Below are 23,666 nucleotides of genomic sequence, written 5' to 3'. Positions count from 1 at the left end.
ATCCTCAAATCACTAAGAAAAGGGTAAGATTCCTTTCCTCTGTCTCCCGTATAATATAATATCCAGACTAAATTTTTAGATGTGGATGGATGTGAAGAAACATCCATCTTCTTCTTTCTCAAGGAGAAATCAGTCTCTAAGTTTCTTGTCAGCTTCTGTCATCTTTTGCTTATCCAATGGTCCCCTTCACACCAGTTTGTTTTGGAACAAGGAATTTAGTGAGGAAATAAGCAATTTTATTAAATGAATTAATTGTGTAGTAATTTATTTCCTCACAATATCAGTGCATCCTTTTCTGAAGGTCATGAGTTTTCTATGGTTCAGGAAATATCTTCCAGCCTGTATCTTTGGAAAATAAGATCAAAACAGATGATAATATCCACTTGCAGCTGTAATATTTGTACTAACTATTTTTCTCTTTTTTATCTCTCCATAAACATTATAAGCACTTAGAATGACTGTAGCATACTGTGGTTTCTTAATGTCTTTCTCCTTAGTGAATAAATTGTCGGAAGAGATCCACTCACATAATAATCACAAGGTTGAAACTGAAATTGTTTTTAGTTTTTCTTCAGTGAGTTAATTTTTCTGAAACACTAACAAGGTGTAAGTGTAGGTGTGGTAAAATGGTGGCAAAATTTTCAAATTTGAGATTTTTCCACTGGATGTGTTATGAGTCATCTTTACAGGAAATTTAAAATAGCTATGTAAGTAAGAGGTTTCCTGTGCATTTGGTTAGTATTCAGTTATGTGTTTTGGATTTTTCTTAGGTGGAAGATTATGATTTATTATATACTTTCAGTGCTGAAGTGAAGGATCTACAATTAGAACTTTATCTGTTAGTTTACTGGAATTAGGCCAAGCTAACACATGACTGCTTTCCTGTATAATTATCTATGAAGGATTATTAAGTTTCTAAAGTCCCTTTGTCCTTGATTACATCTGGTTAAATTTTTTAAATTAGTTTAACTTAAAATCTGATTAATTAATTTAATCATTATATTTAATGAATTAATCAATTTATTTTTTTTAATTTAAAAAAAGTTTTGTCCTATAGTAGGTTACTGTATGGGGACAAGGAGTCATATAAATATAAATACAAAGACTACAAATAATACACAACTTACACTTAAAAACAATATTCAAAAACAGACAATACCTGCCTCTCCATTTTCAGTAATAATCTATATAGTCTTATTTAATGACATCCTCATTCTTTTATTTTGAATAATTTAAAAGTATTCTGACATAATGTGGATAGTGGAAAGAAAAGAAGTGAACCTGCTGTGGGGGTTATTTTCTCTTTGCAATTGCTCAGATTTTTTTTCAATGGGACCTGTCACTGTACTAAGTTGCACAGATAAATCATGTTAATTTTATGGATAAGCAATTATAATTACAGTCTAAGGGAACACTCAAGGCAAGATGAATAGAAAGTACAACATCACATTTAACAAAAGGTATTATCAGACTAATTTTGAGAGCTTATTTTACTAAGCCTGTGTCCTTTTGGCATCTTTTCTTTCTTTGTTGTTGTTCATGATACCTGTAGGGAAGAGCAGGAAGGTGACAAGGCACCCTGAGACAACATTCATTTTCAGATATAGGTAGCACTCTTTCTATTAGCCATCCTGCTATTCTTTTTTGGCAGCAGAGGTTAGAAATTGAATTGTAAAACACTTACGATTCCAACTAATTATCAGGGAGGGAAGAGAAGCATACATAAAATTCCTATCTCAATTCCACCTTGGTTCCCTTACAACCACTAATCAGGACTGTGCCAAGGGGTTCCTGTCTCTTGGAAGGGGATGCCTGAACTTTTAATCAAGGCAGGCATCATTCCACATGTCTTCCAGAAGCACAAAAAATCATCTTAAGTAGGTGCAGTGATGTGCCTGACACTTCACTCCCTGTCAAACAAGTGAGTGAAAACTCTGTCCCGACAGAGCCTTCTCTGGGTAATTATTAGGATTTGTCAGCACTTGTCCAGCATGCACCAGTAGCCTCAGGCTTGTATTTTTGCATGATGCACTGGCAGAATTTCAGCACACTAACAGCACAAGGTACATAATTTCTTCACCATATTTCACTGCATTTTGATGAACTGATGTTCTTAGATTGTGTTTCACAGACAATATGAATTTACCAAAGTGAAGAATTTCTACAGCAATGGAAGTGCCACACTGTAAACTTTAAGCTGTGCATATTTTGTGTTCTTGCTTGTAAATTCTAAATTCTATTCCTTCATAAATAGGAATAAAGAAAAAATTAAAAAATAAATTTTCATCTGTCAGTGAATACGACTTACAAACTACAGTTGCTGTTCCAGCAATTGGAGCTCAGTATCTAAAGAAAAAAGGACAAGCTTTTTGCAAGACATGTTCTGATAGAATAAAAAAAAACAAAACTAGAGATCAGTGGAAATAAGTGCTGTCAATACAATCAATGACAATGCTCTATGGAAACCTGTAACAGCCTCATGATTTCTTTTAATTAAAGAAGATGTTGTCTCCTCAGAAAGAAAAACTTAAGAAATAATTTCAGAAATAAAACCTAAAAAATGAAAAAAAACCTCAAGACATTACTTCCATATCTCCTGACAGAACTGGCCACTTCTTGAAATAATTAGAGAAATATTGGTACTCTGTAGGGAGTGCTAAAGCAGTTCATCTTCATGACAGTAAATTCCACTTTAGCATACCAACAATACAAAGTTACACAAAAGCACTTCATCCAATGACAGAGGATGTAGAAATGGTAGAAATGGCTGGGAAAAAAGTGGGAAATAACTGGATCATTGCTGACTTTCATGCAGATCAGATAGTGCCAGTTTATGCAAAATTAACATTATGCAGAATGTGTTGTGTGGGCAGGATAATTAACCAGAAATATGCTCCTATTTGGACTGGATTATATTTGTGTACAAATATTGAAGAGCACAGAGATCTGATATTGGTTACATAATAATCTATGGCTGGAGCCTCTGGGCCTGATTCTGAACTGGTACATATTTCACAACTTAATTCATGTTGGTTGCAATATGAAAGCTTAGAGGGAAAAGGAGCTATCCTTAGGGGTTTTGTTATGATTGTTTGTTTGTTTGTTTTTGAGAGGTGTGTGTGTTTATTTTTGTTGTGATTGTTTGTTTGTTTGTTTGTTTATTGGTTTGGGTCTTTTTTTCTATGTAATTGTTACCTCCAAGGTGATGGTTAACCCAGAAATCCTGACTAAATCCAATCCAGCCTTTGGACTTTCAGATTATGACATTCTCTATATCTGATCCTAAAACTGTCTTGTCAAGGAAAGAAAAATTCTGTCTGCTTCTTGAAAACATCACATTTCAATACTCTAAAATGTATCAAAGGAAAGGCTGCCAACTTACACAGAAATCTCTTTAAGAAATTAATCTTCCAGCAATAAAGGGCTTGAAACCACTATTATCACACTCTCTTGCAACATTAAATTTAATTATCTTTTGAAAAATAAACAAATGAAGAAGTGTTGGCATCACAACCTACTAACAGCTATGCTAAATTTCCTCTAATTGTTTCTAAACTCAGAAATGACAAGGTGTCTGAACAGTATGTATGGGTAGATTTTATATTAGGTCACTTATTTCATCTTCTATGAAGAAACCTGAAATGCTCTACTTGTGAGCTACTGTGATTCTAAATATTTACTGGGATTTTCCTTTAAATATCAGGAAAATAATCTCCATGGAAAATAATGGAGGCAATAGTTTCATGGAGAGGACTATTTAAAAGAGCCAGACAGGATGTATGCCCTTATGCTTTATCACTAATACTGCAGAAGGTTTTACATTATGGTATCCTGGGCTTCAAATTAAATGTCAAATTCAATTTGCCACTGAAAACATGAAATGTGTGACTGCCCTTAGAGGGGTAACCTGACAGCACATTTTCATAATTGGTGTCTGCCCTAATGCTGAGTTAAAATACAGGAAGAAATGTTATTTGACTGCAGTCATACCTTACTATTTAAAAAGAAACAATCCACCTCTAGATAGGCTAAAATATATTTGGCTTAAATATGAGCTCTTAGTAAATTTTGCTGGCTTCACTTAAAATCTGTGGAAAAATAATATTGAATACCATATGATAACAGATAGAAACCTCCCTGATGGGATCATGTCAGCAGTTATGTCTTTATGCCTCTGACATTTAGCTCATAATAAAATGAGATTTGTGAAAGAAAATGAAGAGGTGCTTATTCCACTTAGAGTACTTTATTTTTTTTTTCTTTCTATTCAGACAACCTTGTGTTCCAATAATGAGATTTCTAATCCACTTTAATATCCTATCATTATATCTTAGTGAACTATCTGCCATATAAGTAATAATAATGAAGTATGTTTAAATATAAAAATGCATCCTTAAACATCTAGACACTTTTAGTACTTGTTGTAATTAGAAACTTAAGAAACATGTGCAATTAAATATGCTTGTAAAAAAACCAGATACATCTCTGTAGTACCAATCAATTTGTTACATCATTAATATTCTTCAGTATGCCACTTAAAAAATGCATAACACTGCTCCAAATAAAAAATAGCTAAGGACAAAATTATTAACATTTAAACACTTGTAATCATTACAGAACAACAAATGAGTGTTTTAGGTGTCTTCTAACTAATTCTGTTTTTACAGATGCATTTTCAAATTCTGCATCTTTATCTGCTTCTCTTACATCTAAGTTCCAAATATAATATCTTTTAATTGTATATTAAACTCTTTGTTGTTGTGAGATGTGGCAACTATTAATTGTAATGAGATAGTCTATTGCAACAATTTAAGTGAAACAAATAGTATTTTTGTTTATTTTTATTCATCTGAATAGATTGAATTGAATTAGATGCATAGTTTAGAAAATATACTCAGTGTTTTTAAAATACACTTAGTGTTAAGACTTGCTTCCAAAAGTGTCCAAAGTGACTTTTGTCTCCTAAGCTTAGGAAATACCTAGCCTGCCTTGAATTAAAGGTGTAGTAGCAGTATTAGGTTGGATTCAATGAACTTGAAGTCCTTTTCATGGAATCATAGAGTCATAGAAAGGTTTTGGGTTGGAAGGGATCTTAAAGACTTCCAACCCTCCTGCCATGAACCTTTCACTTGAACAGGTTGCTCAAAACCCCATTCAACCTTCCCTTGAACATTTACAGGGCCAGGGCATCCACAACTTCTCTGGAAACCAAAATGATCCTGAATGATTCTGTGATGAAATGGAACTTTTCAGCTATTTCATTATATATCACAATAAAATAAAATAGCTGACTAAAAATGGTCTTGATACCTACACCTGGGGGCTGAACTAGTTATGAAATCTGAAACGGTGATTACACAGGTAATAACTCAGAACTCACAAATAACGTGTCAAGATAAGGGTTTTCTTTAATGGAACTGTCATTTTTCTAATTTGTGGATTGGTATTGAGGCAGACTTGTACCACATATGCACTGACAGACTGTCCACATGCACTCGTTCTGCACACAATCCTCTCTGTGTCTCCCGTCCACTCTACACATGAAACAGCCTCTTGCACTCAGCACCTGTAGCCTACACCCTTTTCAGACAAGTGTCCTTCTGACAGTATTGAAGGATCTCACTTTTCCTTAACACACCTTTGGGACCCTGCCTTGCACCTTCCTTGTACAGTGCATGGGATCTCACATCCTAGACACAGAAAATTTACTGCTCCTTTACATGCATAGTGTTAAGCACCCTGGTGCACAGTATACTGTTATGCCACATAACATATATAACATATATAGATAATTTGTCTGGAAGGGAGCACAGAGATGAGTTGAACTTACAGGTCCAAGGAGAGTTTGTGGCCACTACTTCAGAGCAGTACACACAATCTTCAGGGGTTTATCCTTGGAGAAAAATGAGTAAGGATCCTGGTGTGTGTTATCAAAATGCATGATCTCATTTGTTTGGCAGTTGCAGCAAGTGGAAGGTTTAAGCTAGGCCTATTTATTCTGGCTGATATATGTTACAGTGGCAGTGTAGGATATTTGTTTAACTGCAGTCATCTTCCTTCTTGGCAGTAGGACTGCTGCAGAAGAGAGGCCAAGATGAGCTGCTCTTTATATAGTAGAGGTGGTTCTACCTAGTGCAGCTGAGAGGCAAAATAACAGCAGTGTCTTGTTCGTCCTCTCATTGTCCTTAATCCCTTGCTTGACAGAGAAAAGACCATTTCCAGCCAGATGTGATTACACTGGCACAAGTTATGATCTCCCAGAAGAATTTGGAAATAAACAAGTAGGCCTGAAAAAAGTAGCATGAGAACATCCCTTTTTCCTTGCAATTTTTCATTGCAAATTAATCAAGTCTAACACAAAGAGTGCAGATTAAGAGCAGGTTACTAATGTGACCTACAATTCTACAATTCTCCCTGAACTTGGCAATATCTCTGAGGCATCTGTTATACTTTATATTAAGTGCTTAAATATATTTCCTAAATAATTAAAGAAAAATAGCAAAAAAGGACTATTATTAGATGAAGGGTGATTTTATTGTAATTCAACTGAGATTGGGAGTTAAATAACCTGTTGAGTTTTTCACATGCAGTTGAAACTTCCATTCACTCTGGAAAAAAACAAGTGAAGACTGCTATCACTCAGCTTTAGCCATCTGAAAGTTAATTGAATAATTTAGGATAGCTGTCTAGATTTCTGTTGCAATCAGGTTTTCATCACACTTAGCAAAAAGAATGAGGTTGTTCATCTCACTTCAAAATAACTGTCAAAAATCTTTGAATTAATTTTCCTTCTGATTTTCTATTCCTCTTCATTTACTAACAAGAGAGTTTATATACTTCATTTCCAAAGTGTCATATTATACATAATTTTCTTCTTTTTTCTTCCTTTCCTATTAGAGATGAGTAATATTGGGAGAACTAAAAAGAAAAAAAAAAATAAGTGCATGTAACAACAGCTTGTGAGACTTTGAGCAATTACTGTTCATAAAGTTCATAAACAGCTTAGCTGTGGAATTTATGACAAAATCTTTGTTATTTCCAGCCCAGGCTTTAAGAAATTTCAAAATCATGCTGCTGATGCATGTTGCATTTCACAATCCTAAGTGAGGGAGCAAGGCTTTTTAAACTACTTCACCCCCAGCAGCTGCTTGTTCTCTGAAATGTGAGTTGAGTTTTAGAAGCTGTCAGTCTGATTGGCAAACAGATGGAAAAATCCCCCACAGAACTAATTCCACTCCTTTCCTTCTCAGAAGACCTCATCCAACAGGTATTTTATTCACCAGAGAGCAAGACCATGCCTTGCGGTGGGAGCAGCATGCTGAAGCTGCCTCAATGCCTGCAAGTAGACAGGAGTTGATGGTCTTGACACTTCTCAGCACCCAATACCTCCAGGTATATCCTGAGCCATTTGACTGCCTGAGCAGTGCTCTAGCTTCTTCAAGCTTTATTCAAACAAATATTGTCAAATAGGGAACCTCAGTATTGCTAGTTTAAAGATGCCAAGGACTCTCTCTGCCATCTTCACCTGAGCACACAAACACATTTTATGACTGCTTTGCGGTAAGAATGTCAAAGAGGATCTAGATCCTAAAGCAAATAACATTAAACAATTCCTCAAATAATTCAGGAAAAAAACATCCTTCATGGTCAAGTGATTTTTTAAAATCTCCTCTAGACATGTTAATGGTTGATTTGGTTAAAAAAGTAATATTAAACACAATGCAAATGCAGTCAACTGGTTGAAACATTGGAAAGTGATACATTCTGCATCTTATATACAAACTCTCTATTTTAAATATGTATGTGCAAATATATTCAAATACTATAAAATAATCAATATTTAATACAATATTAATACAATATTAACATTTTATTGTATGGGTATTGTGCACAGCTTGACAAACAGGTTTGACTCATCTGAATAATTCAGAATCAGTTGTACTAGTAGGCATTTTGAGATACTTATTCAGCACTAGCAATGAAATATTTTGGTTTGTTTTTTACAGCAGTAGTTCAGATGTTCATGCACCAGTATAGAAATTGTGATTTATTATTATTTCAGAAAGAGTTAATTTAAATCTTTTGTAGAATAACATTCTCTGCTTCTTCCTAGATCAGGACTGGTGTCTCTGAAAATATTATTAGTATCATGAATAAAACAACAACAATAAACCACAAAAAAAAAAAAAAAAACCACAAGAAAAACTTATAAAAAATTAATTTAGATGTTGAAAGTCCTAGTTGCTCACCAAAAGGAACCTGACAAGGAAAGGTTCCACTGCAGAATAAATTTTTAATATTATTAGCAGTAAATTGAGTGTTCATAACTCTGAAATTGTTTTATTTAACTGCTAAATCTTGATCTTTATTAAATGCTGTTTACAATAGTTTGAACAATTACTAAAACTTGAAAATAAATGATCTTCTGTTGGGGTAATAATCAATCCTACAAGATGCCTTGCTGTTTACATTAGCTTAATATCATTTCTCTTTCATTTGTCCTGTAACAAATTTCACTGACATTTCATTGTACAAGTGTCTACGGTATGACTTTTACCAAATATTAACTTAATATGGTTTTAGTAAATTTCAAACAATTTAAAAATAGTATTGCCAAAAAGACTATGGACTGAACAAATAAAAAACTTTATTGAAAGCAAGCAGGGCTATGAACCCAGTCAAGGTTATTTATATTCTGTATAACCACTGTCTGTAATAATTGTGGCCTAATAGTTAACATTACATGTAAATATTCATTAGGGAGATCATTACAGACAAGCTCCTTCTAAAAATTTCCAGCCAAGCTACTTCCTCTGTTCATTATGAGCTTAGTAATATCTGAGCCCTTGGTTCTCTAAAGCCTCTAATTCTCTGTGGACTGAGCATTAGAGGTCTGTTACTCATGGGAGCAAGGAAGACAGGCTGAATTGCTGTCTGCAACAATTCCATTCCTATCTTCCAAGCCCTGATTGCAGTGGAGGTTGTGCAGGGAAGCAGAAAGACTTTGGTGTAGTTCAGAAGGCTTTAAAGTGTAGAAGTACTTTAAATTGTATCTTCAGGTAGACATCTGTCTTCTTCCAAGAGTACAAGCCTTTTATAGAAAGCCTAGTCAGTGATACAACTACCTTCTTGCATTTATTGATTTCATAGGTTTGCCTCCTTAGGTAAGGAATATTATCATCGGTTTCATTGCACCTTACACCAACATCCTCCACCTACTAAATGTGATGAAAAGTATTTCCTAATAATACTACCTAAAACAATCCAAGTATATTTGATTTTCATATCATATGCTGTTCTTTTTCTATCTGAATGTATGGGTGGGAATGGCTCAATTTCTAATTCTTTTCAGTTCCTGCTCTTACAAGTCTGTCTAGAACATCAGAGTTGCTCATCACTGCTGTTATTTCTTCATTACCTGTGAACAGACTCCTATTTTGAAGGGAAAGGGAAAATGAAAAAATTTGAGCTTTTCTCTAGTACATATTGATAAAAAAAAAATATTACAGAGAAAACTTTTTATTTTTGTGACAAATCACAGCCTTTTCTCTGAGTAGTATAGTCACTGTAGACACAAAGATTTGCTCCACTGCTTTGAGAGAGGGTGCAGATTTAAGCAATCATCTCTTTCATGTTGCTACACATAAATGGATAAATATGCATGTGATGGAAAAGGGAAATTAGGTAGTGATAATGGAAGAAAGCACTTTGATATCAGTGTCACAGTATCTATGCTAAAGGCTTTGTTTTATAAGTATTTTAATTAAAAGAAAGAGCAGACCCTTGCAGTTGCATTTAAATTTATCATAAGTGCCAGAAAACAAATATTAATGACAGTAGATGCTATTATTACCTTCAGAAAGAGCACCATCTTACTGGATCTGGTTCAAGCCTCTTGCACATTAAGGTTGACAGCATTGAATTTGTACTCATGATCTCAGTATTCACAAATTCTACTACGAGTCATAACCATGAGAAAATATTCACCCTGTCACTACCAGCCAAAGCAATTAATTAAAATATACTGAACAGTGAGGGCTTTAATAAGTTTTCTACAATTAACACACAGAATTAAAAGAAATTGCAAAAAGCAATTTGGCAGAAATCCTGGGGAAAACAAAGGACATGGGGTAGTACCATGTGGAAATTGAAAACTGCATTTTCTAATTTTTGTGCTGGAAAAGTCAGAAAAATTACTTGTTGCACATTATATACATCTGTATCTTAGATCACCATTTTATACGAATTTCCTTTAGGGAAAATTCATGTCGTTGATATTAAGAAAAAATAACTTGCTGGAACTGTGTCTATGAGAAAGAAACCAGAATAAAAAACAGGAAATAATTTAAAAATCAAGAAATTATTGGCATTCAGTGATATTCAATGGTAGACAGTCCATCTTTAAATTAAAAATCTGACTGTAGAGCTTTGTCAACTCATGATATTATACAAATGGCATCTGTAAAATGAAAATCTGGACAATTTCATTTTCTTTTCTTGAAGAATGAAGAAAAGAAACTCTTCCAAACAAGCCAGTTGGATTTTTGTGAGCTCCTAATTTATAACTGAGACTGAAATGATTTTATAGTCCTTTTAAGCAGCATCTTCAACTGTGTGCTTTTGCATGATTTACTGTATGTTCTGGTTTACAGTCATAAGATTTAAATGTAATTTTTTTCTTTTATTTTTTTTCTTTTTTCTTTAAAGTATTTCTCATTCTGGGACAGTTAGAGATGGGAAAAAAACAAAACAAAACAGAAAATTAGCAAAATTTTCAAACCAAGAACAACTGAATACTGCTATTCAAGGGCTAATATATGCCCTTAAAGTAATTTTAGAATAAGCCGATTTTAAGTGGAAGATTTCTCTTATAAGATTTAAGGGAATATTCATTAGGGTTTTTTTCAGAAATAACACCCTTTCTTTTTTTTTTTTTCTTTACTTTTTCTTAGTAAGAAAGAAGATGTTCCTCTTAATGGATTTAGTGCAGCTTTGAACTTTTTGCTATAAGCAAAAAGGAATTCTTCAATCACGCATGTGTCCAGAAGTGAAAGCTTAGTCATTGGAAAGATAGATGACAACCACCTATATCTAGAACAGAAATTAGAATCTGCCTATATTTATTAAATACATCATTTTCATCCTCTTGCCCATATTATTTCCTTCAAATCACCTTTATCACTATCCCACATGCCACATGGCAAACCTACACCTGCAGCATCAATGCCTTTGTCAGTCTGTATGAACGGTATTCCCCAACCCTGGGATGTTCATTAACTCTACTGTGTTACTATGAAATTCATTTATCCATATGCCCAGTACATTTTTAGCCAACTATCCTTGAAGAAACAAGAAATATAGAAAAAATAAGTAGAGATGCAAAACCCTTTCATTATGACAATAATCAAGATTTCTAAGTTTTTTTTAAAGATGTGCAGTGGCATATTTTTCCCTTGCTTGTTTTGCTGGCAATTCTTCTACTGAAATCATCCAATATATTTATACAACAAATATCCAGGTATGAATGCCAGTGTCCAACATCCATGACTTAAATTAAATTACCTCCCTGTCATAGTGCTCTGGTTTTATATTTTCATATTCCTGTGTAGGAAAGTATGAGGTATAGATTATATTTATAGGTACAGGTTACATGGGGTTGTCACATAAATGTTATTATAGCTTTTCAGCTATGGGCTCCTTATCCAACACAGCTTGTGATAAATCTCTTGTCTTCAATAACACATTCATAATAAAAAATAAAATTATAATAATAATAAAAAAAACACAGATAGTTTAAAATCTTCATGTTTCAAGATTTCTGAGAGAGTTTAAATTCACCGTGTTTCAAGAATGCAAAGAGAAATGTGTATAAGTCCATCTTTTATTTTGATTTTCCCACTGTTTGGCTCCAGTTATTCTTCATTCTGGTTCTGTTCCACCAATCACAACCTTTATTAATATTAACAGTCTAATCCAATAGACATAGCAATACATAGTAATAAAAACAGAGACAGTCTCACACTGCAATACTGGAAAATTTGGTATATTTTTCCCTGTTCAGGCTAGAGAAAAATCACTAAGTTAAAACAATTTCTGAATGACACTGTTATAAAAGTAGCTGAAAAGAGGCGAGGAAAAGAGGAAGAAGAAAAGTAATAAAGTTGGGGGCAGGGGAAGAAATCTCTGCTTTACTCTCTTTAATAGATATGGCCATAAGGGAAAATTTTAAATTTTAATGAAAATACATATTTCCCAAAGGCCTGGCCAGCAAAGAATGCTGAATGAGATTATTCACAAACCAAAGGAACACAATGACTGAAAAGTAGATTATCACTGAAGTGAAAAACAAAGGCTGAAAACATTAATAATTAATTGAGGAGTTTTCCTGTGGAGGTTTAGATGAGTTACAAGCTCTATGTGGAAAATCACTTGTCTAGCAGATTGTTGTGCTCTCTTTCAGCGTTGCTTATACCTATGTGTACATCCAATATTAAGTTTCCCTGGTCTGAGTTACCTGAAAGGAAGTGCAAATCCTAAATGGGATTTTTTATCTGTGTTGAAAAGTGTATCAGCTGTGCTGTGCTGTTTAAATGAAAGCTGACAAGCTACACCTTTATATTGTAGCAGGAATAACTCGTATATTGTGCAGGAATAACTACCAGCAACATAAAGAGATGTCATCTTATGTTCACACAGTGTGTCTCTATATATGATGGAAAGACTGTCAAAACTGGTTATAGCTAGAGATACTCAGAGAGCAGTTGAAATGGGATAATCCAGCAGGAACATACTCTTACATAATGATTTATATTTTTATTTTGGCAAGTGTGTAAAGCTTTGCTTCTGTTCTCTTACTGTGAAGATTTTAACATAGAGAACAGGACCCCCAAAGCAGTAAATATGGCATGTAACTAAACTGATTATATTCTGAAGGAGTAATATTATCCCCAAAAGAGTTGATAGAGGAAAAAAGGAAATTCTCCTTTGTCTCATAATTATATCACATGTTATTGCTCTTGTAGTTATAAATCAGAGACTCTACTGACTGAGGATTCTTTGGACTCTAATAATAGGATCTCAAAATCCTCCCGAATAGATATGACTATTTAAATGTAGGAAAATAACTTTATGTTTGCAACTTGATGCTTTTCAAGTCAAAGACCAGAAGTATACATTTGCCCATAAAAACCCAGCTGAATCTTCTCGTATTTTGGACTGACTTTTCAGATATTTGAATGCAAAATCTCTTGAGTTCCAATGTGCTAAAGCTGCTGACATTGTTAAAGTGGACTGTGCTCAAAGATGAAGTGTGCCAAAATTTATGTTCATATCATGGGACAGATAGGAAGCACAAATCTGGGGAACAGTAGGAGATGAGTATGAATAATGTATTCTGTAAAAGCACTGATTGTTTCAAACATATTGGTAGATTCTTCACACACTGAGTAAAATTGAAGAAACTGGAATCTATTTCAATCCAGTTTGCAAGTAGTAAAAACACCTGGATTCTCCTAAAACATTTTAAAAATTGCTTATACTAAATATATCAACATATTACTTTAGGAAAAGAATCACGTAATAGTTGGAGTTGTGAGGGAAGTATGCAGATATCTACTTCAAAGCCTCTTCCAAAGCAGATTCACCTGGAACAGGTTGCACAGGATTGTGTCCAGTACAGTCTTAAATATCTCCAGAGAAGGAGACTCTCAAGCTCTCTGAGCAGCCTGTTCCAGCGCCCTGTTGCCTCTCTCAGCTTTCCCTCACAAGAGAAATGCTTCAGTCCCCTCATCATCTTCACTACCTTCAGCTGAACTCTCTTCAGTACTTGCTTGTCTTTCTCATACTATGGAGTCAGGAACTGGACACAGCACTCCAGATGTGCCTCACCAGGGCTGAGCAGAGGGGCAGGATCACCTCCCCTGACCTGCTGGCTCTTCCTTATGCACTGCTGGCTCAGGGACAGCTTGTTGTCCACCAGCCACCAGGACCCCCAGGTCCTTCTCTGCAGAGCTGCTTTCCAGCAGGTCAAATCCCAGCCTGTACTGGGGTTATTCCTCCCCAGATGCAAGACTCTACATTTTCCTTTTTGACCTTCAGACAATTCCTCTCTTCCCATTTCTCCAGCCTATTGAGGCCTCTCTGGGGGGCTATACAGACCTTTGGGGTACCAGCCACCCCTCCCAGTTCTGTATTATCAGCCATCTTCCTGAGGTGTACATTCAGCCAGGGTCACTGATTAATAAGTTGAACACAACTGGACCCACTATTGATCCCTGGGGAACACTGCGAGCTACAGGCTCTAACTAAACCCTGCACCAGTGGTCTCAACAATCAAATCTCTGCCCTCCAGCCAAGTCTCAATCCACCTCACTGTCATCTAACCCACACTTCCACATGAGCTTTATGAAACACTTTATACCAAATATCAACATCTTTCAGGAAAATAAGGACACATGTCAGGTTATGTACTTTGAATATGTTTGCTGTGAAAGATATGTGTATTATCTTCTAATCCTGTCTTTTTGGAAATTCAAAGTTGCAAGACATGCAGTTTTAAGGTGATATCCATATAAATAGGTAGATATATATATATATAAATATATGCAGAGCACTGCCACAGACATTTAAGCTATTAACACTGTTAACTACTGGAGCAGGATCCCACTGAGTATCTGTCAGGATACCTGTTCCTGTGTATACAGAGACTTTTGGAACTAGACTTTTAATTGCATTAGGAACAACTTTGTCTCTTGAATTGTTTGTCATATTATTGAGAGATATTTTTAATTTTCCTAACGGAGATCTGTCTTTGTCCCACTAGGCTAAGCTTTAATTAAGAAACGTCAACGTTGCTAACAACTGCACAAAGAAGGACGCAAGGACCTTTGTGACCAAGGATGTGGTTGTCATGGAAACTCTTGCTGTTTCTGTCACTCACTGGCTGTCTTTCAGGTAAATCAAAACAAAGAACAAGAAAACTTTGCTTATCATTTTAAGGCTCTTAACTGCAAGCAGAAATAGGAAGATGTAAAAGCATGCTGGACAAGATCATCATTGTGAAAACTGTTTGCTTGAGTGTGATGACCCATCCTTAAGGGAAGGAAACACTTAAGATTCAAAAATGCTCCTTGGTCAAAAAAAAATGACAGAAGTCAGATGGTCTGAAAAGAAGCATAGAGTATTATTGGTAAATTATGCATTTGTCATGAAAATTGGTATGTTAGTCCCTGACCTGCTATGTAGGCATGTGGCAGTGGGGTTCAGATAGTAACGTAGGGTAAAGGGAAAAGACACATTAAGCACATGGCAGTGGGTCTTGGATCAAGGGGCAGAATGGAAGGAAAAATAGAAACTAAAGAATTTCATTAAAAGGAGATTAATTAAAGAAAAGAAAAGAGAAAAAGGGAGGACAAGAAAAAGGAAAAAGAATAGGAAAAAGGGTACACCATCCCTCACTTCAGCATCAATCCGGATGATAGGAATGCCTACCCCAGTCTCAGTGCCAACCTGGCTGAGGGGCTGGCCATCCTGATTTCAGTGTCAACCCAGGTGATAATCCAGCTGCATCAGTGTGGCTGATATCTCCAGGGTCCCAGGCATAATGCCTGGGCTTGGGGCTGAGTACCTTTTTGTGGAGAGTCTTTATTCTGAAGACAATTTCCTCACTTTCTCTGCTGGTTGCTTGTTATTCACAATCCATTCTTTTAGGCTTTTCAAGAAACGGGTCTGAGGTCTTCCAAAGTTTTTGTGGTCTCAATCTCACCATGTCCACTTTCTGACATTCATTCCTGTACTCAGCTGCACTGCACCGCAGTTCTTTCTCACAGAAAAATGCTGCCCTCTCTCCACCTGGCCCCTCTTCTCCAGTCAAAACTTGTTCTTTCTTAGAACCTGCTTGAATATACTTTAGAATACTTAAGTATTCATCAGCCCCTCATAACTGAGAGCTCTAAAGGGTCTCACAGATCATTGTTTATAAGATTGCAAGAGAGTGGCTTTTAATCATACTAACATTCTATCCTGGATCCAATTCTAGTTGGTAATTTTCTTTGAAGTTTCAGCAACAGAAATATTATTTCATTTGGGTTTTTCAGACAAGAAAAATAAGTTTCAAAGGCTGCTCTTTAAAAAACTGATGCTCTTCTACTTCCTGGGAATAGACAGTGTTTCTGACAAGATGGAGAGAGGCTTATGTCAGGTGCAGATATTCAAGGCGAAAGTCTAATGAGCATTTCTCAGACCATAATGGGGCCTAAGAGTGGGTGGGAATGAGACTAAAGTCACCTTCTCTGGGCTTCTACACTGAGTGGTGAAACTTTAAAGATCTAGATTAAGATATTAACAAGTATGAAGACAGGTTTATTGCATCTCAACAGTTACTATTCTTCTCCCACATTCTTCCAAATTTTACTGTGTTTGTGTCATCACAAGATGAAATTCAAAAGCCATTGATATAAAACATCTTGATTAGTATAAATAATATGATACTTGACATAGGAATTTAATATTGGAATATGCCCATGATGTCAATGTACATGCTTTGGATACATACACGAGAGTCTGATCTAATCTGGTTTCCCTCATGTAGCTTCATTATCTTGTATTATTCAAGTACATTGATTTTGGACAGTGAAATTTTTGTTTTCTTTGTGCTGGATTGTCAACCACATTGTAAATTTTAGTTTGTATTGTAAATGTTTGTATTTAGGTGATTCTAGTAGTAGGACCTTAAAACCACCACCTACTAATGTAATTTATTTCTTTAAATTTAAATTTATAATTTTATTGCTACAAACTGCAAGAAAATTGATGCAAAATTCAGAAGTATGTCAGAAATTTAAATATATGATTTCTTCTTAAGAATTATTTCTTTTATCTTGAAATCTTTGAAGTAAATGTCAACATCTGGCAGAAGATATTTATCTGTGATCTAATGGGATTGAGCCTGCAGTTGGTTTCAAAAATCTCCTAACTCTCAACTGTTGTTAGAGAAAATACCTGTAGAGTTTGCTCCAAAAAGATTTACCTGCATACAACACACTAATATGCTTCAAAATTTGTGTGAGTCATTTAATATACTGACAATTCTGTATCCTAAAATTAGATACACAGAAACAAGCTTCAGCTGTTTGCCATAGGCATTGTTTAGGCACATACATTCAAACAACATCTTGCAAAGACTTAAAAGCATTAGCAGTGACTAATTCTAATATAGAATTAAAGTGTGTAACTTCTTGGGAAGTTAAACTGAAAGTCAATATTTACAGAAGAATTTTATTTAAATGAGATTGTATCCTGTAAACTCTTTCCAGTCATTCAGCACCATATTTAAAATTGACTATTCTACTTATCAGTTAATTTATTGCTCATCTCTGATGGTTTTTAAAACATTCCTTTTTTTAAATTTCATTCTGATTTTTGATTCTTTACAGTTTTTAAAGTTTTATGCCATATTAATGAAAGATATTTAAATTCTGTAACAAATAATTTTTAACTCCAGTGCTTGTTTTCACATGTTTCTAAATACGTGATAACACATACATTTTACACACCCAAAAAGGTAACTTTTTTAATTACTTAATGTGCAGGTATAATTATTCATTGTTAAATTTAATGCTATTAGAGCTGAAATTAACCAAACATAACAAAATTGGATTTGAAGACATTAAAATAAGATCATCAGTATAACTAGCAATTTACTGTCTCTAAAGCTGTAATATTTGATTACATCATCCTGTATTTGAAGACATTTTTATATTACAGCACTCATTAAGACACGTTTACACCAGCAAATAGTCCATTCCTTCAGCTGATGGTAGCCTAGTAAGTTTAATGCCTGAATGCACTGTTAACAACAGAGCGATAGATATTGATGGTGTTCCACAAAGATAGTTCATTCAATTTCTGTTCTTCTAGGCTGTGTTAAAATTCAGTACTTATTTATCCATTAAATCAGTGTATCATGGGAACACTCCTAGCAGCTGGCAGAGTTTGGAAGAGAGTACTACACTGTTGTATTGATTTTGCTGTGCTGAGGGAAAGAATCCAAGTGAAGGAACAACCTCTCTATTTTGTGTTGCTCCCATTTTTGTATAATTTTTATTTTAAAATTCACCATTATTTTGGGTTCCGCTTAAGCATGAATGCATGGAAGTGTGCTTAAACTATACAGAAAATAATATTTGAATGGAGAAAAAAATGTATTATTTTCTGAACATAAGAATGAGGACAAAACTATGTCTTTAAGGTTTAAGGCAATGGTAGTTGGGGAGTACAGCTAGCAGTTATACACCTAAATTGTCCAAAACTTCACATTTATGAAATATTGATAATTAACAGATGAAAAGAAGATCTCAAAATTGATATGTTCCTTCTTCCATGTAGTACTGTCCTTCAAGCCAAACTGGAGTTTAAGAAGAATTAAGCTGTTGCTTTTGACCTAGGGACTGCTTCACTACTGAATAGATGGTTGGAAAAAAATGTCGATTTTTGAAGGGTTTTGGGGAGATTTTTTTTCTTTTCTGTTTTTTATTCCTCCTATGAAGGTTTCCTGTAGATAAAGACCGTATGCTGCAAGAGAACAGATTGCCTTGGGGGAAGCTTAAAATATAAAATTCAGAGTAGCTTTTAAATCTGATTTGGTTACAGTAATACACAAAGTACAGAGATGCTCAGCTTAAATTTAATCCAAGTTTGTCAGAATTAGTCTGGGTGTATATTCCCAGGATCTTATTGTCCTAGTCCCCCTAATCACTTTACAGTCTGCTTTTCTGTGTATAGTAAAAACTATTTATTTTTGGTTCACACTAGGAACAAGTAAGCAGAGAATCTTTTCTTTGTTTAGACTTGTTAGTTTTCTTGCACTGATTTCTCAGAGAGGTTGGAATTATGTATTACTAAAACGCTTTCCTTTAAAACAGCACCCCTGACCTTGTCATGAGACAAATAGGTATGTCTCTTCATGTTTCAGAAAGGGAAGTATTTTTATAACAGAAAAAAATGACATTAGATTATCATCTCACAATTTATGGAAAAATTAGAATAGTGGGTTTATTTGCAGATGTAAGACACTTGAAAAAGAGACCTTGAGAATAGGACTCCTGTCATTGCTTTTAATAATTATTGCTGCCTGTTACAAGATGTTTCAAATTTAAATATATGCTAAAGGTTGCATAATAGAGTGAATAGTATTTATAGAGTTCTAATTCTATTTTAATCTAACACATATTCTGTATGCCTTTTTGTTCCCCTGCCCATTTATCTACTTCTGTAGTATTACCTTCTGTATGCTAATCAGGTCAAAGTGAGACTCATTTTCCCTGTAAGATTGTATAATTCATGACATCAATAAAATTATGGGTATAATGAAAGTAGTAAGATAGAGGCAGTACCTCTGAGACCCAGTGGTCACTGTTCATAACATCAAGTAGGTAAACATTTGTCCTTAAAACTCAGCTCTGTGTACCATTCATTCCTTTTCCCATAAAATGTTCTTACTACCAAGCAATGACTGCCTAAATACTGGGTTTTTTTCTGTATCCCTCAATATGGTGTTCAAAGTTAGACCCAGCATGACATTTTCTGAGCAGTTGTTTGCTAGAATATAATATGGATGGAGACTGACAAAAAATGCTCTAAAGTAAGAGAGCACAAACAAACACAAGTGTCCTGTACAAAGACAAAACCTCAACAAGTTTTGACCTACAGCTGGCATGGATCTGAGGTGATTCATGTCTTTTATCGTGCCCATCCCTCTCCATCTGGCTATTTGGAGACTTTTAGGAATTGTCTCTATAATTTGCACTTATCAGCTTCCAAAATACATCTCAAACCTGCTCAATATGGAAGTTTCAGATGTACAGCATCCATGGCCAGGATTAGAATTCGTAGCCTAAGGTTCACAAATTTATTAACCAAACCATATAAATATGCATGCCACTCTGAGTGCCAGGACTATTTCTCGTTTTTATTCTTCCATTTTTTAGACAATGTCCTTCCCAATTCAGTGGACAGCATGTGAAATGTTGCTTCTCTGCCAAATGAATGATGAACACATGAATAACCAGTGTTTATCACTGATAAATCTATGCAGTTACCCACAGTACCCTGCCCCAGCTCCTGGCACTGCGCTGATGATGATCATGCAACTTTGTCACCTTTGATAGCTGGGCATAAAAGCCTGGAGACAGAGCTCCAGATAAGTACTAGTGCCTGGGGACTTTCCTGTTCACAAACTTCTGTGTAAAAATGGAAAATGAGATGACACAAACCTTCTATTGCTCATCCTGAAGCACTGCATTTGCAAAGGGTGCAAGGCAAGAAAAGAGCCACGGCACTGAAAACAAAGGAAGATTACTATCCCCATCCTCTCTCCTGCATCCAGTGCTTAGTTAAATCAGGGAGTAAATATTGCAATTTCTATAAATTTAATTGAAAAGAAGAAGGGAAAGCTAATTAATATTTACTGCTTCGAGAATGGATGTCATTTAATGTTAAGTATGAGAAAAATTTTAGGCATGAAAAAAGGCACTGAGTATGGACTTAAGAAAATATTTTTAGGATAAATCCTTCTGCTTGCATGCATGTCTGGGTTGTTCTTTATTTTTACATTTTTCTATGTTTAATTTATAAAGCTGGTTTCCTACTGCTGGCCAACAAAATGTTGAAAATTGTTCTTATGACTTTCCCCAGATATTCCAGGTCATACTTTTCCAAATATGACAGTGTATGGCACCTCAACAGAAGTCCTCATCCCCAGGAATCTTTGCTACTTTCATTCATACTACAGGAAATTCAGCTATTATACTACACATTGCAACAGTGATAAGGTTTTTGTAGGAATATTTGTAACTGGTTTGCTGGCAAAAGTAATTCGTTCTATGAAATGATTATCATTTTCATCAAGTATGCTTCAAGATGACCACTTCTCACTATCAGATGTAATGAAAAATGTAATATTTAGTCTGAACAAGCAACTGAGTCTGTTTTCCCTTACTTCCAGTGGCAGACATGTACAAGGAGCAGTTAGCTCATAATAGGGAATAATTTAGAGTTTCTAAGCAGCAGAAATAATATCACAAATACATAATAAGTTTTTAACTTCATTTCTAAAAGTCATTAGTGGTTAGCACAATGTTTCTTAAGCATTGACCTGGCCTTTTCTAACAGGAATGCAATCAAAAGGCAGTGAAACCTTGGAAATTGTGATAAATTCAGCTTTGAAATGAGATACTAGTTTTCAAGTAATGAGGTTAAACCAATATTGGAAGAGGTCTACTAAGAGAGCTGGCAGAAATGACAATGCCTCAAGTCAGAAAGCAAAATTAAATAACTTTAAAAATTAAATGTTTTATGGAGTTTCTAATAGAAATTCTGTGGTGGTTGCAAGTGAATATGTGAGTTTGTACGTGTGTGTGTGCATATACCTGTGCTGAAAGAGGGTAAGACTGGATTGCCTTCTAAATAGTTTTTAGTTGCATTAACCCCTGTTTCTCCCACCTTACATTCCCCCTGGATGTTCATTGAGAGCATAGCAAGCTTTCTATGGCTTACTTTCACAGACCTGATCAGAAGTTTCTCAATGTGCTATCTATTTATTAGGCTAGATGTGTTCAGGATTTTTTTTACTTTATATGACCAATATTTAACAAAAAACAAATTGTTGGTTCATCTCCAACCACCTTATTCCAAGAAATAACACCACACTAATAGCTTTTAACCCTAAGGAATACCAAGCCCAAACCTTCTGACAGAATCTAATTTACAAGTTGCCTCCTATCTATAGAAATATAATACATTAGTAAGAAGAACCTTAATTTGCTGATATTTTTTTTCATAAATAACTGAGAAAAACACCACACTTTATGTCAAGATGTTAGGGGGAAAAAACACAACAACCAAAAACACCTGCAAGGGGGTTTTCTGTATTTATTTCTCACTGCTTGATTTCAGCATTAGGTGGCAAACATACTATTGCAAAAGTTCTCTGTGTCCTTGAGAATTCCAGTTTACTTTTCTTCAGTTAAAAGTTCCAGTCAGGACTCTTCAAGTGGTGTGTTGCCAAGTGTGTATGGTTGTCTCTTCTGGTTTTACCTAGCATGGCCAAATATACTGACAAAACAAGATTGAACTGAAAAATCACAGACCACATTTTGGAGTAAAGGAAACCTCCTTGCTCTTTTAATTGCAAAATATTTTTATAGCAAATAACATCAGAGAAGCTAGTTGCTACCATTTAGTGAATATATTTAGAGAATATAAGACGGAATGTATATAAAACACCTTCAGAAATGATCCGGGGGGATAAAGTCATGGCTTGTTTGAATGAAAAGTCATGTACTTATTAAGGTTATAAACTTTCAGCAATGATATGATTTTCTTCCCAAAGTTAAAGTCGATAGCTACTCTACATATGATAATTATCTGTGTGAGAAGGCAACACATAAGATAACCTGCCTTCTTGTAAATATTCTCCTTTGCTCCCTAGGTGTAGGTGCTCCTTTTTGCCTTTTTTTCTTTTACTTGGAGTAATGGCAGTAGGTTAAATTCAAAGCAATTTTAGTCATTATGAAATTAATACTTGACTGCATCATACCTGAAGTCTTCATATGCAAAAAACCCCACTTATGTGTTTTTGTTTCAATTTATTTTTTTATTAGCTTATTATGTAAAAAGTTTTCTTACCACTTGAAAACACAGCAACTTCTTGTTGTCACCCTGAAAGAATAATCATCAATTTGTGTTGAGAACCTCATTGTTATTTGGAAAAATTTCTAAATTAGAGTAAAATCTGTCAGTTTCTCTACATGGGAGACAAGGTGGTTGATGTGGAAAGGTCACATATCTAATAGTGAATAAACACTCTTCATAGCTATGTGAGCTGATGAACACAGGTAGCTATGGGGAAACTTCTTGCTGTTCCAGACATAAAGATGCACTTGTCAACACTGTACTGCCTTTGTTTAAATTGGTGCAAGCAGTTCAGTGACAGCAATTTCTTAACTGTACTGTAACTAAACCTCTTCCCCAAACTGAATGAAAATAGAGTATGAAAAATAAATCTCTCTCCTGTCAGAAAGTAGGATATATGCATACAGTGCTCCATGATAAGACAGAGGGAGGCAGTTTATCAAGCTCCATACAGCACTGAGACTGGTAACTGCTTTGCTCAGTGGACTGCTTTGATAGGGAGGTTTTTTCCCTATTAAGTGCAGTAGTGTGAAAATGTTATAATAGTGAAGAACATCTCCTGCAATTTTGGCTTTTGTTCAACATGGCTAGGTGTGCTATGTACTGAGACCATTTCAGCAGTGGTTTTAGCTTACTTCTTTGGATTTATCCATTTAATGTTGGGTATTCAAGTAAAAAGGCTTTTTCTAGTATTCTGTTCAATACTCCATTAGAGCTGGTTTTGGTTGAAATTTTTTCTGAGAGTTGTGTGTTGGGGAAGCGAGGAGGTTGTATAGTGTTTTTTTATGTTTTAATCTTAGCATCCCTACAGCTCATACCGTGAGCTCAGTGGTTAAACTGTTCCTGTACCATTGATGTCCACTGGGGTGTGACCCTGTGGTGAGTGCACCATACCCTGTGTTTGCCCTTAATACGGTGTGCAGCTGTGAGCAGGGAGTGTTGTAGTCATGGCACTATACGTAGCATCAGTTTAGCTC

At 35.1% G+C, this 23,666-nt stretch overlaps 1 protein-coding gene across 3 annotated transcripts in view; it reads left to right on the top strand.

The window, feature by feature from the left end:
• Positions 1 to 23,666, top strand: part of CNTN5 (contactin 5) — a 602,495-nt gene that overhangs the window by 273,846 nt on the left and 304,983 nt on the right. For all 3 annotated transcript variants that reach the window (XM_023920615.2, XM_086882024.1, XM_086882023.1), the window contains one exon: positions 14,822 to 14,952. In XM_023920615.2, coding sequence (XP_023776383.2) covers positions 14,898 to 14,952 — 55 coding nt within the window. In that variant the 5' untranslated portion in view covers positions 14,822 to 14,897. The remainder of the gene's footprint in view (positions 1 to 14,821; positions 14,953 to 23,666) is intronic.

This window comes from Cyanistes caeruleus, chromosome 3, assembly GCF_971803275.1.
Source record: "Cyanistes caeruleus chromosome 3, bCyaCae1.hap1.1, whole genome shotgun sequence".
In the NCBI taxonomy this organism is placed as follows: domain Eukaryota; kingdom Metazoa; phylum Chordata; class Aves; order Passeriformes; family Paridae; genus Cyanistes; species Cyanistes caeruleus.
This window is presented reverse-complemented; position numbering and strand designations above follow the sequence as displayed.